The sequence below is a fragment of the Leptopilina heterotoma genome, unplaced genomic scaffold (assembly GCF_015476425.1).
Source record: "Leptopilina heterotoma isolate Lh14 unplaced genomic scaffold, ASM1547642v1 Lhet_244, whole genome shotgun sequence".
Lineage (NCBI taxonomy): Eukaryota > Metazoa > Arthropoda > Insecta > Hymenoptera > Figitidae > Leptopilina > Leptopilina heterotoma.
The window spans coordinates 538,653-553,344 of NW_025110959.1; the positions used below are offsets into that span (position 1 = coordinate 538,653).

The window sequence follows — 14,692 nt, forward strand, 5'->3', positions numbered from 1 at the left end:
AACTTTCAAGATTTTATTTTATAAACTCGAAAACTAATTAGGTTCATAAACTGGAAAACTGTCGTTCAAGTCTTATCTATCAAATATCAGCAGCTGTTTAATAATATTTGCCTTTGCAGGTATCATATTTTAGAGCATCGTTAGACTTTGCTTTTTAGAGAATATATAATTTATTTTCAAACACAAATTATATATCATTCGTGTATTTTGCTGTGAAATTAATTTTGTTCTAAAATTAATAGAAGTATATTTTCTTTTTTTTTTGGAGGGGGGGAAGAAAGGAATTGTTATTCGAATTTTAAGAGCAGTAAATTGAGTTTTCGCTCGAAGGTGACCTTTAAAATTGAAGTGAGTGTTTCCATTAAATGGAAGAGCTTGAACCCGCTGGTGTAGTTGAATTATCCACTTTCCGAAAACCGCTATAACCTCAAACCTCATAAAATCGGATGCAGGTAGATGTCTAGCCAACAATAAAGTGAAATGAGGAAGTGGGTAGTGAAAATTCGCTAACAATAAGTTTCTTCAACTAATGTCAAGAGAGACGAACAAATGCAGGGTTGCCACAGGTCAGGGAATTTTATTAAAAGTACTCGAGAAAAATTAAATGTTTAAAATTCATAAGGGAATTCTGAATTTTTGTGACTTTCTTATTTGCCTCGTAAATTGTGAAACTACCACGAATTCTGATACAAAACCTTCAATTTTTTTTTTATTTCTGACAATAATTTCTTATTAAATAACTTAATTCTTAAAGAACTACACATCATAAAATTATTACGTAGAAATCTTCAGAAATTATTTACAATTTTTGATATATAATTAATTCATTATTAAAAATAATGGATTTAGAGAAAAATTTTAGTTCAAAACTCTCAAAAAGAATTAAATTGAAAAGATTTCAAACTCTTTGGAAATTCTGAATTTTTCTTAATTTTAATAAATAGTTCTGTAGATTTAATTTTTTTTAAAAATTCTAATTTCAATTTTGTTGAAATTAGTTGACATTTTTTATATTTTTACGCAATTCTTGGAAAGAATTCAATTATCAATTATTTATTAATTAATTTAATAATTAATTAATTAATTTAATTAATTAATTTTTATTTATTTATTTCTTATTTTGTAATTTTGTAAATTATTCAATTATTAATAAATATAAAAATTCTTCACAAAAATTTAATAATTTCTAGGAATTTTAATAAAATTCTTTGCGAAATTCAATTATTTTCATAAATAACAACCTGTTTATCACAAAAATTCAATTATTTGCTAAACTAATAAAATTCTTCATAGAAATTCAATTTTTTTTTTGAAGTTATAAAATTCTACGCAGAAATTTAATTATTTTCAAAATTTTGTTAAAAATGCTCATCAAAATTTAAATTATCTTTAAAAATTGTAAAATTATTCAAAAATATTTCTCAATTGAATAAAATTAAAATTTTTTAAAACAAAATTTCCCAAAAGAATTCAATTATTTAAAAAATTTTGATGAAATTCTACGCGAACATTTAATTGTTTTCATAAATAATGAAAATTTTACGAAAAATTCGATTATTTTTCAAAATTTTAATAAAATTCTTGTAAAAATTTCAATTATTTTAAAGAATTTTTCTCAATTCAATATTTTTAATATTTTAATTAAATTTTCTAAAAGAATTCAATTATTTAAAAAATTTTGATGAAATTCTACGCGAACATTTAATTGTTTTCATAAATAATGAAAATTTTACGAAAAATTCGATTATTTTTCAAAATTTTAATAAAATTCTTGTAAAAATTTCAATTATTTTAAAGAATTTTTCTCAATTCAATATTTTTAATATTTTAATTAAATTTTCTAAAAGAATTCAATTATTTAAAAAATTTTGATGAAATTCTACGCGAACATTTAATTGTTTTCATAAATAATGAAAATTTCACGAAAAATTCGATTATTTTTCAAAATTTTAATAAAATTCTTGTAAAAATTTCAATTATTTTAAAGAATTTTTCTCAATTCAATATTTTTAATATTTTAATAAAATTTTCTAAAAGAATTCAATTATTTAAAAAATTTTGATAAAATTCTACGCGAACATTTAATTATTTTCATAAACAATGAAAATTTCACGAAAAATTCAATTATTTTTTAAAATTTTAATAAAATTCTTGTCAAAATTTCAATTATTTTCGAGACTTTTTCTCAATTTTCAATAATTTTCAATATCTACTATTTTAATAAAATTTTCAAAAAGAATTCAATTATTTAAAAAAAAATTTTCTATAAAATTTTACGAGAACATTTAATTATTCTTATAAATAATGAAAATTTTACGAAAAATTCAATATTTTAAAAAAAAATTTCTTTTTTCAAAAAAAATTAATTATGTAACATTTTTTTATGAGAATTCAATTTTAAGAAACATTCAATTCTGCAAAAAATTATTTTTTTGTATTTTAATAATTGAATTCTTGTAGAATTTTCTAATAAAAATTGATTTAAAAATAAATTTTAGTTAAAATTTAAGATAATAATTGAATTTTTAAAAACATTTTAGTGCGACGTGAATTTTTAGAAATAATTGAATTTTCAAAAGCGTTTCAAATTAAAATTTAAAAAAATTTGAATTTTCCATACTTTGAACGGAAATTATTTACAAAATCAATTTTTTAAAATAAATTCCAGTTGATAAATATCAAAATTCTCCCTAGAAATTCAATTTATTTTCGGAATTTTGATAAAATTCTTTGCAAAATTCAATTATTTTTACAAATAATACTATTCATCATAAGAATTCAATTATTTTCAAAATCCAAAGAAATAAAATTCTTCGCAGAAATTCAATTATTTTCAAAATTTTTTTTAAATTGTCAATATTTCAATTATTTTTTATAAATTTCAATATTATTCTCCGAAATTCAATTATTTCTTAAAATTTTAATAAAATTCTTTAGCAAAATTTCAATTATTTTCAAAAATTTTTCTCAATTCAATGATTTTTAATATTTACTATTTTAATAAAATTTCCTAATAGAATTCAATTATTTAAAAAAATTTTTTTTTTTAAAGAATTCGAAAAAATGTTTTAAAGAATAATCAATTATTTAAAAATTCTTTTTAAAATTCTTCTCAATTCTTCAATTTTTTTCATAAATAATAAAACTCATCACAGGATTTCACTTATTTTTAATACAATTTTAATTGAACAACTTGAAAAATGTAATTATATTTAAAAAATTTTTATTAAAATTTGTCGAAATAATTTAATTATTTAAAAATTTGTTGATAATATTCTTCTTAAGAATTTAATTTTACGAAACACTTAATTATTAAATTAATTATTTTTGTATTTAAATAATTGACTTCTAGTAGAATTTTCAATTATAAATATAAATTGATTTAAAAATAAATTTGAGTTAAAATTTTAGATAAGAATTGAATATTACAATCATTATAAGATTCTTCATAAGAATTTAATTTTAAGAAATATTTAATAATTTATTTACTTTTGTATTTAAATAATTGAATTCCCGTAGAATTTGAAATCTTTTTCATTTTTTTGAGTATCAAATAATTTTTAGAGTGAATGAAAATATTCTTTAGACTCAGAAAAAAGAAACATGCAAAAAAAAAAATGTACGAAAATTTGAAAAAATTTGAAAAATAAAATTGAAAAAATAATTTGGCAAGAAGGAATTCCGGATATAAAAGGTTGCGAATGTGTATATGAATATTTATGATGAATGTAATTTCCAAACTTTTAAGGTCCTTCACATTTTATTAGACATTTTATAAAGTATGAGAACGTAAAAGGAAATTACCTCGGGGAAATGTATAATTTTGCAATGTTATAAAATTAAATTGTAAATGAAATAAAAGGAGCAGTTTTGAAATTTAATAAATAGTTCATGAAAATAAATTGTGGGAATTTAATAAGCATTTCTGTACAATGTATGAATGAATTTCTACAATATATATTCATGATAATTTTAATAAAATAGATTATAATTTTATTTATCCAAAATAATTAGCATTTACCGGCGGAAATATGAATGTTTGCTAAATTAATATGTTTTTTATCTCTTTTTTTTGTTATGCAAACTTTCTCATCTGAACAAAACTCGCATGATTCCGCGAGCGTTTATTCAGTAAATGTAAATATTATATTCCCGCAGTTATATTTATTTAATGTTGAAAATAAGCACAAGAATGTTTCATATTTTTTGTAATAGGGAAAATTTTCTTAAATCAAATTTAAAAAAAATATATATATACATATAGAAAAAAATTACCAAAGGGAATTTTGTGAAAAAAGAAAAACGCGGGGGAATTTTCTTATCTGGGTTAAATCATCGAATCACGTGGATTTAAGTGATGGTCTTCACTTTTATCAATGTCGGCTTCTTCTTTTTAGATCTTCTATTAGACTACACGTCAGCACTCTTTTTCCAACTTGTATCACGGACTTGCTTTGCTTTTTCATCACTTCTTTTTTTTTTTTTTTTTTTTTTTTTTTAAATCAACCCTCTGGTGGTTTTTCTAACTTTATAGAAGATTTTTGCGCGAGCACGTCAAAGCGAAGCGTAAAATATAAAAGATGAAATACACGAATCGACCAGAAGAGACTTGTGCGCAATGAAAGTTTTTCGAGTCCTTTTCATATATCCACAAGAGTAATACGATCATCATGAATGTTTTAATTGCGTTGAATTATATTCCATTCTCCATTGCGCGAATATAAAGTGTTTTAAGTTCATTTGCGAGTTTCAGGAAGTAGTTTTCCCCACCAAGAATATTAAGAGTGCAATACCATAAAATGTACGCGTTAAATTTCCCTGACATTAAAAATTTTGTCAGCAAATTTTTTAATTCTGTCTAAATTTGAATGGGTTAAAAATTTTTTAATTTAAAAATCTGTTTTTACAATCAGTACCTGACTTTTAGCTTCTAAATCATTTTTTTTGGGACTAGATTTTTTAAATAGAAGCTGATTTTAGTTAGAATTTCAAAAAATGTTGTTTGTAGTTTTGGAGACATTAAAAAATTCATGAAAAAGTTGGAAATGATTGCCGAAATTCAATTATTTTCAAAAGTATTAAAATTCTTCGCAGAAATTCAATTATGTTCAAAAAATTTGATAAATTCTCGTTAAAATTTCGAGTATCTTTACAAATAATTAAATTCTCATCAAAATTTCAATTGTCTTTAGAAATAATTTAATTCATCTCAGAAATTCAATTATTTTGAAAAATTTTAATAAATAAAGTTCTTAGAAAAATTTCAATTATTTTCAACAATTTTTCGCAGTTCAATGATTTTCAATATCTACTATTTTAATAAAATTTTCCAAAAGAATTCAATTATTTAAAAAAAAAATCATCAAAATTCTACACAAACCTATTTAATTATTTTCATAAAATAATAAAAATTTTACAGAAATTTAATTATTTATAAATTTTTTTATAAATTTCTTCACATTCATTCAATTATTCATACATAAGAAATTTTTTCAAAGATTCAATTATTTTCGTAAATAATAAAATTATTTTCAGGAATTCAATTATTTTTGTAAATAATAAAATTCTTTTTAGGAATACGATTATTTTCATAAATAATTAGAGAAATTTCAATTATTTGTAATCCAATTTTAATCAACTTTCTCGAAAAATATAATTATTCTTAAAAAAATTTAATTTTAATTTTTTTTTTAAGAATTTTTAGAAAAAATTGAATTTTGAAAAGGTTTCAAATTAATATCTTTGGAAATCTGAATTTTTCAAATTTTTAACTAACAATTCTGTGAAATTAATTTTTCTGCGAAAGTTTAATTGCGGATTTTTTCTGAAATTATTTAAAGTTTTTATTTTCTAATAATATATTTAATATTGAAAAATTTACGAGTATAATTGAAATTTTGTAAAATTGAATTGTAAACAAATGAATTTGAAAATTCCTAAAGAACTTTTTCGAAAACTATTAAAAATTATTAAAGAATTGAATTTTAAGAAACATTCAAATATTCAATAAACTATTTTTTGTATTTAAATAATTGAATTCTGGTAGAATTTTCTAGTACAAATTGATTTAAAAAGGAATTTCTGTTAAAAACAAATGAAGGAATTTATAGAAAAATTTAAACACTAAAAAAATTTAATTTTGGAGAAGTTGAAAATTATTGCAGAAATTTAATTGTTTTCAAGAGCAATAAAATTCTTCTCAAAAATTCAATTCTGTTCAGAAATTTTTAAAACTTCTTCTTAGGGATTCAATTATTTTTACTAATGATAAAATTCATCGGTAAATTTCAATTTATTATCTAATATACATTTAATTAAAGAATTTAGGAGTAATTGAAATTTCGTAGAATTGAATATTATAAACAAATGGATTTGAAAATTATTACAGAACTTTTTCAAAAATTATTAAAAATAATTGATTTAAAGAAGAATTTCAGTTAAAAACACTAAAAAAATTGAATTTTGAAGAAGTTACAAATTATTGCAGAAATTTAATTATTTTTAAGAGCAATAATATTCTTCGCAGAAATTTAATTATGTTCAAAAATATTAAAATTCTTCTTAGGGATTCAATTATTTTCACAAATATAAAAAACTCATCGCAGGATTTCAATTATTTCCAATACAATTTTAATCGAATTTTTTGAAAAGTGTAATTATTCTTAAAAAATTTATTAAAATTCGTCGAAAGAATTCAATTATTTAAAAATCTGTTGATAACATTCTTTTTGGGAATTGAATTTTAAGAAACATTCAATTATTCAGTAAATTAATTATTTTTGTATTTAAATAATTGAATTCTAATAGTTTTTTCTGATAAAAAAAAAATAATTTCAGTTAAAATTTTAAATAATAATTGAATATTAAACGTATTACAGCGTGAATATTTAGAAATAATTGAATTTTGAAAAGGTTTCAAAATTAAAATCTCTGAAAATTTGAACTTTTCATATTTTTTACTAACAAATTATGTAGAAGAATTAATTTTTTGAAAAAGTTTATTTGAATTCAACTTGAAATTATTTTTTTGAAGTTTTTATTTTCTAATATATATATATTTTATTGAAGAATTTCCGAAGAATGGAAATTTTGTAAAATTGAATTGTAAACAAATAAATTTAAAAATTTTCAAGGAACTTTTTCAAAAATTATCAAAAATAAATAATTTATAGAAGAATTTTAGTTAAAAATACTTAAAAAAAATTGAATTTTTGAAAAGTTACAAATTATTGCAGAAATTTAATTATTTTCAAGAGCAATAAAATTCGTTGCAGAAATTTAATTATGTTTAAAAATAATAAAATTCTTCTTAGGGATTCAATTATTTTCACATATAATAAAATTTATGTCAGAATTTAAATTATTTTTAATATAATTTTAATCAAATTTCTCGACAAATGTAATTATTCTAAAAATTTTTATTAAAATTCGTCGAAAGAATTCAATTATTTAATTGTTGATAAAATTCTTTATGAGAATTGAATGGTTAGAAACATTAAATTATTCAATAAATTATTTATTTTTGTATTAATATAATTGAATTCTCGTAGAAGTTTGTAATAAAATTTAATTTAAAAATGAAGTACAGTTAAAATAGACAATAATTGAATATTAAAAGCGATAAAGCTTGAATTTTTAGAAATAATTGGATTTTGAAATTAATTTGTTTTAAAATGTACAATTAAATTAATTTTTATATTATTTAAAGTTTTTATTTTCTAATATTCATTTTATTGAATAATTTAGGAGTAATTGAAATTTCTTAAAATTGAATGTGGAAGTAGTGCAAGTCAATTTTAGGCCAGACGAAATATTTAATATTTCCAGAAATAGTAGTAGAAGCATATTTTAGTCAGACTTACTACAAATTTTCGTATGAAGTTTTTGAATCAGGAGGAGAAATCCTCTATGAAAATAGAAATTTTTTATAGAAATTACAAAAAACATTAATTTTTATTCATTTTTTTGTCGCTCTTCTTTTTTTTCGGGAGAATTTATGTAACTTGACTTCTTTTTGCATCTGATGAATAATTTTAACGCTTTCTGTATAATAACACGCAGCGTTACTTTACTATGTACAACTATATGCAAATTAAGAAACGACTTTCGAATTTGAAAATAAAAAAATAGAAAAAAAGGTTTGATCGTAATATATAATTGTAGGTATTCAAATTTAATTAATGAAATTAACGAAGGAAAAAAAAAGTTGAAAGTTATTAATTGCGAGCTTTTCAAGTTTTAATTTCCATTCCACTTTTCATTTATTTCTGAAACTAGAAATTTCGGTCAATTGTGTTCGTTTTACATTTATAATCCATTATCTAAAAGTTTGTGGAAACTGTAGAAAACTTGTTCAACAACGAATTATAAATTAACATGCGACTGTCTAAAATCAGTGTCTCCTCTAATTGGCTAATTTAGAGAAGGAATAAATGCACTTTGATTAAAATATATAATATATATATATATATTAGAAATTAAATAGAGTAAATAATTTTAATCGAAAATATGTTCAATGGAAATAAGTTTAATGGAAATGATTTTTATTGGAAATAAGTTTAATGAAAATAATTTTAATGGAAAGAATTTAACGGGAAAATAGTTTTAGTTAGTAAATTAATTTCGAGTTTGAAAACAATTTGATTAAATATTTCTCATTTTGCATATACTTTCTGTCTGTGGCTTTTTTTTATTACTGCGTTATACGCGTGTGTAAAAAAAAATTATTGATATTTGCTAAATTATTTTTAATAAATTCTTGGAAATTTCAATTTTTTTACGAAATTTTTCATATATTCTTCAAATGTACCGTAAAAATTTTAATTGTAATTATCATAATTTAATTGTCTTCTGGAATTTTTAACGGATTATATACAAAATCAATTTTTGAAAATAAATTCTGGTTGATAAATATCAAAATTCTCTCCAGAAATTCAATTATTTTTCGGAATTTTCAATTTTGATAAAATTCTTTGCAAAATTCAATTATTTTTACAACTAATAATATTCATTGTAAGAATTTAATTATTTTTACAAATAATAATATTCATCATAAGAATTCAATTATTTTCAAAAAAAAGAAATAAAATTCTTCGCAGAAATTCAATTATTTTCAAATTTTTTTTTAAATTGTCAAGATTTCAATTCTTTTTATAAATTGCAAACTTATTCTCCAAAACTCAATTATTTTTTTAAATTATAATAAAATTCTTTGTCAAAATTTCAATTATTTTTAAAAAATTTTCTCAATTCAATGATTTTTAATATTTACTATTTTAATAAAATTTCCCAAAAGAATTCAATTATTTACCAAAAATTTTTTTAAAGAATTCGAATAAATGTTTTAAAAAATAATCAATTATTGAAAAATTCTTTATAAAATTCTTCGCAATACTTCAATTATTTTCATAAATAATAAAACTCATCACAGAATTTTAATTATTTTTAATGCCATTTTAATAAAAATTCTGGAAAAATGCAATTATTTTTGAAAATTTTATCGAAATTCTTTGAAAGAATTCAATTATTTAAAAATTTGCTGATAAAATTCTACATTAGAATTCAATTTTTAAAAAAAGTGAAATTATTCAAAAAATGAATTTCAGTTAAAGTTTAAGATATTACTTGAATATTAGAAGCATTATAGCATGAATTTGTAGAAATAATTGATTTTTGAAAAGGTTTTAAATTAAAATCTTTAGAAAATCTGTGTTCTTCATACTTTCAACTGACAATTCTGTAGAATTATTTTTTTTTGAAAAAGTTTAATTCGGATTTTTTTGAAATTATTTCAAGATTTTATTAATTATCTAATACATATATAAATTGAAGAGGCTCTAAATTAAATTTTCAAAATACTTTTTCGACCCTCAAATTTATGTGAAAAAAGTTTTTATAAAACTTTATTTTTTATATTATAAAGGAGGTACCTTTTTGGAGTTAGAGGGTGGTTTCTGCGAAATAACACCAGAATTGTGTTAAAATAACAATTTTTTTGTGGATTTATAGTAGAAAACATTTTCATTAATTTTTTACTTAATTTAGCAATATTTATTTTTATTTCATTTTATTGTGAATTATTGTATTGTGAACCGTTATTTGTTTAATTGTTTATTATCTATGTGTTATTTATTTATAATTTTTAAACAGAAAACGGATTATTTATTTATCGAGTGTTTATTTATTTTTTTTATTTATTAATATTTTTTTATTTATTTTTCATAATTGTATTATTATTTTTCATTAATTTTTCATAAATTTAATTTTTTTTATATAGTGATTCTTTATTAATTTTTAATTTGTTACTAATTTCCATTCTTTTATTATTAATTATTAATTTCTCTCAAAAATTTTTTAATTTATCAATTATTTTTATTTTTAAAAATTTATTTTATTAATATTAAGTTTCTTTATAATTTTCTGACTCCAGACTCTACTCCAGATTGTCAGGGCATAAAATTAAGTTTTCGTCTATTTTAATTATTAATTTTTGGTTAGATAATTATTCATTAATTTTTATTTTATCTATTTTTAAATTATTTTTTATTATTATTTTAATTTTGTACATATTTTTTTGGGTAGACTCCCTGAAGAGGAAATTATTTAGATTTCGAAACTTTGGAGTAAATCAATATTTTATTCATTGTCCGAATGTTATTTTCGTTTTATTTAGCTTAAATTAATTATTAATTTAAATTTAGCGAATTAATTAACATATTTCAGAGTTATATTCCCGAGATAAAGAATAAGCATTTGTTAATTTTCTCTTTAGTATTTGCGCAGTTTTGCGCTCGAAATATCGAGAGTACACCCTTAAAAAAATTGAATGAATAAAAAATGAGGTGTGTGACGACTAATATTTTCTTATATGATATAGAGATGAGTGAATTCAAGTGTCTCACCTGATAGTCCATGTAATTTCCGTAACCCATGTGGTTGCAGGTGCAAGCGCAAGCTTGAATATGCCTCTGCATGTCGAGCTCAACGTCCTCGCCACAAACTCCCCTTGTCGCCATCATCGTATCACCCATGCAGTAACCTCCCGTGCAGTACATTCTCGGATCACTTTGGTCCAGGTAGCCGCCCCTCGTCTCATCGTAACCCAGTCTGCTGGTGCACCTGGAATCCGCGGTGAATCCCACTCGAGATTGGTCTTCATATCCCAATCTGGACTGTGGTCGCTGAAAGCACACAAACACAAACATACCCTTAATATACAGAAATACACACACACACACACACACACACACATCCCCTTTAACTCGACAACTTTCTATTAAGTAATCGATCGATCACTATACACACTCCCAGACTATCAACTACAAATTCCTTTCCTACTTCATATATACAATATGAGAACTAAACTTTTCTGATAAACATCATAAATCATTTTCTGAATGAGGGGTCGTAACATATGTATAATCACTTTTTATCGTATTTTAAGGAGGGGAAAAAAATACATTTCTTGTATTTTTTTTTTTTGGGAAAATATTTTCACTGTTTTTCTAAGGATGTCAAATTGAGACAAAAAAAAAAGAATCAAAAATGTTGCTTCGCAATACTTTTCATTCGTTTTTTGTCTTAATTTGATATCCAAGTTGCCAAAGGTCGAAATTTTCGAAATTTCGAAGTTTTCGAAATTTACAGCATTTCTTGTAAATTTAAAAGAAAATTGATAGAATTAAACAACGTTGAAAAATTAATACGGACTAACAGAACTTCAACTAGAAGTAGTTCAAGTCAACTTGTAGTCAGACGAAGTATTTAATAATTTTAGTAGCAGTAGAAGCAGATTTCAGTCAAACAGGATAATTTAATAAAATAATAACAAATTAAATAATTACTTAATTCAAATACAACCAGTAGTAGAAGCCAATTTTAGTCAGACTGAAATTTAATTTTACGCAAACGAAGTGTCAGTAGTAAATGTAAATTGTAGTCAGACGTTACAATTTTTATAGTTTTTTAATCAGGAGCAAACAACAGTTTCAAATTATGGTTAATGTAGAAGTAGTACATGTCAATGTGTAGTCAGACGAAGTATTTAATAATTTCGGTAGTAGTAGAAACAGATTTTAGTCAGACTTTTTATACATTTTATTTTTAGTTTTTTCCTGTTAGTATTAAAGTAGTGCAAGTAAATTTGCAGTCAGACAAATTATTTAATGACATAATTAGTAGTAAAAGCAGATTTTAGTCAGACTTTATAAAATTCTTATTTCTAATTTTAAAATGACTTTAAAAATTCATGTTAATATGAAAGTAGTAGTGTAAGTCAATTTGTAATCACAGGAAGTATTTAATAATTTCTGTAGTAGTCGAAGCAGATTTTTATCAGACAGGATATTTAATAACTATTTTATATACTACCAGTAGAAGAAACAAGTTTTAGTCAGACTAAAATTTAATTTTGTATAATCGACGTGTCAGTAGTAGAAGTAAAATTTAGTAAGACTTTCTGAAACTTTTATTTCTAATATTTAAAGACATTAAAAGTTCTTGTTAATATGACAGTAGTGTAAGTCAATTTATAGTCAGACGAATTATTTAATAATTATAGTAGCAGTAGAAACGTATTTTAGTCCGACGGGATATTTAATAATTATTTCAAATACTACCAGTAGTAGAAAAAAAGTTTAGTCTGACTGAAATTCAATTTTATACAATTAAAGTGTCAGTAGTAAAAGTAAATTGTAGTCAAACTTTTCAATTTTTATAATTTTTTTAAACAGGGGCCAACAACAGTTGCAATGAGATATTTTAATTTCAGTTAATGTAGAAGTAGTACATGTCAATGTGTAGTCAGACGAAGTATTTAATAATTTCGGTAGTAGTATAAACATTTTTAAGTCAGACCTAAGACATTTTAATTCCGGTAAATGTAGAAGTAATTTAAATCAATTTTTAGTCAGACGAACTACGTAATAATTTTAGCAATAGTAAAAGCAGATTTTATTAAAACTTAGTAAAATTATTATTTTTAGTTTTTAGAGACATTAAAAGTTCTTGTTAATATGGAAGTAGTGTAAGTCAATTTATAGTCGGACGAATTATTTAATAATTATAGTAGCAGTAGAAACATATTTTAGTCTGACTTTCTAAAATTTTTATTTTTAGTATTTAAAGACAATTTGTAGGAACACGAAGAATTTTATTCTTCAAGTAGTAGAAAAATGAATTTTAGTCAGACTTAATTTTCTTATTTTTAGTTTTTGAAATTATTGAAAATTTTTAGTACTGTGAAAGTCGTACATGTCAATTTATAGTCAGACGAAGTATTTAAAAATTTCAATAGTAGTAGAAGCAGAGTTTAGTCACACAATATATTTATTAAAATTAATATAATATTAATATATTTATTTACTATTTCTAATGCTACCAGTAGTAAAAATCAATTTTAGTCAGACTGAAGGTTAATTTTATACAATCAAAGGTTTAGTAGTAAAAGTAACTACTAGTTAGTCGTTCTAATTTTCATAGTTTTTTATCTCCAGCAAAGGCCAGTTTAAGTAGGATTTTTGAATTCTGGTAACAATGCAAGTAGTGCAAGTCGATTTGCAGTCAGACGAAGTATTTAATAATTATAGTAGCAGTAGAAACATATTTTAGTCTGACAGGATATTTAATAACTTTTTCTAATACCACCGGCAGTAGAAACAAATTTTAGTCAGACTGAAATTCAATTTTATAAAATGAAAGTGTCAGTAGTAAAAGTAAATTGTAGTCAGACTTTTTACTTTTTATAGTTTTGGAATTATTAGCAAACAATAATTTTAAAAAGACATTTTAATTCCGGTTAATATAGAAGTAGTTCAAGTCAATTTGCAGTCAGAGGAAAAATTTAATAATTGTCGTAGTAGTAAAAGCAGATTTTAGTCAGACTTTCTAAAATTTCATATTTCTAGTATTTAAAGACATTAAAAATTCTTAAATAAGTTGTAGAATTTTTTACTTGGTAAAAGAAAATATAAAATGTCAAGAAAAATATAAATCCTCCAAGTCAAATATTAAAATAATAAAAAACACAATTTGTCGAAACGTTAAACTTGTGTTTTTTATTCTTTTCATATATGACTTGAAGGATTGATATTTTTCTTGACATTTTATATTAAAAATTCTTGTTTATGTGAAAGTAGTGTAAGTCAATTTGTAATCGGAGGAAGTATTTAATAATTTCTGTAGTAGTAGAAGCAGATTTTGGTCAGACAGGGTATTTAATAAATATTTCTAATACCATCAGTAGTATAAACAAATTTTAGTCAGACTGACATTTAGTTTCATACAATCGAAGTATCTGTAGTAGAATTAAAATTTAGTTAGACTTTTTATTTTTGATCGCTTTCAAATCAGTAACAAAGAACAGTTTAAATAATAAAAAAAAAATGTAGAAGTAGTTCAAGTCAATTTGTAGTCAGACAATGTATTTAATACTTTAAGTAGTAGTAGAAGCGAATTTTATTTATTTTTTATTTTTTTTATTTTTAGACATATTAGTAGAAACATATTTTAATCTGACAATATATTTAATAACTATTTTTAATGCTACCAGTAGTAGAAACCAATTTTAGTCAGACTGAAATTTAATTTAATGCAATTAAAGTGTTAGTAGTAAAAGTAAATTCTAGTCAGACTCTCCAATTTTATAGTTTTTGTATCTGCAGCAAACATCAGTTTCAATAGGACATTTCAATTC

At 21.7% G+C, this 14,692-nt stretch overlaps 1 protein-coding gene across 1 annotated transcript in view; it reads right to left on the reverse strand.

Moving 5' to 3' along the window:
• Window positions 1-14,692, reverse strand: part of LOC122503104 (dipeptidase 1-like) — a 233,172-nt gene that overhangs the window by 172,747 nt on the left and 45,733 nt on the right. The window contains exon 3 of the mRNA XM_043613533.1: window positions 10,902-11,180. Within this exon, the coding sequence (XP_043469468.1) occupies window positions 10,902-11,180 (279 nt within the window). The remainder of the gene's footprint in view (window positions 1-10,901; window positions 11,181-14,692) is intronic.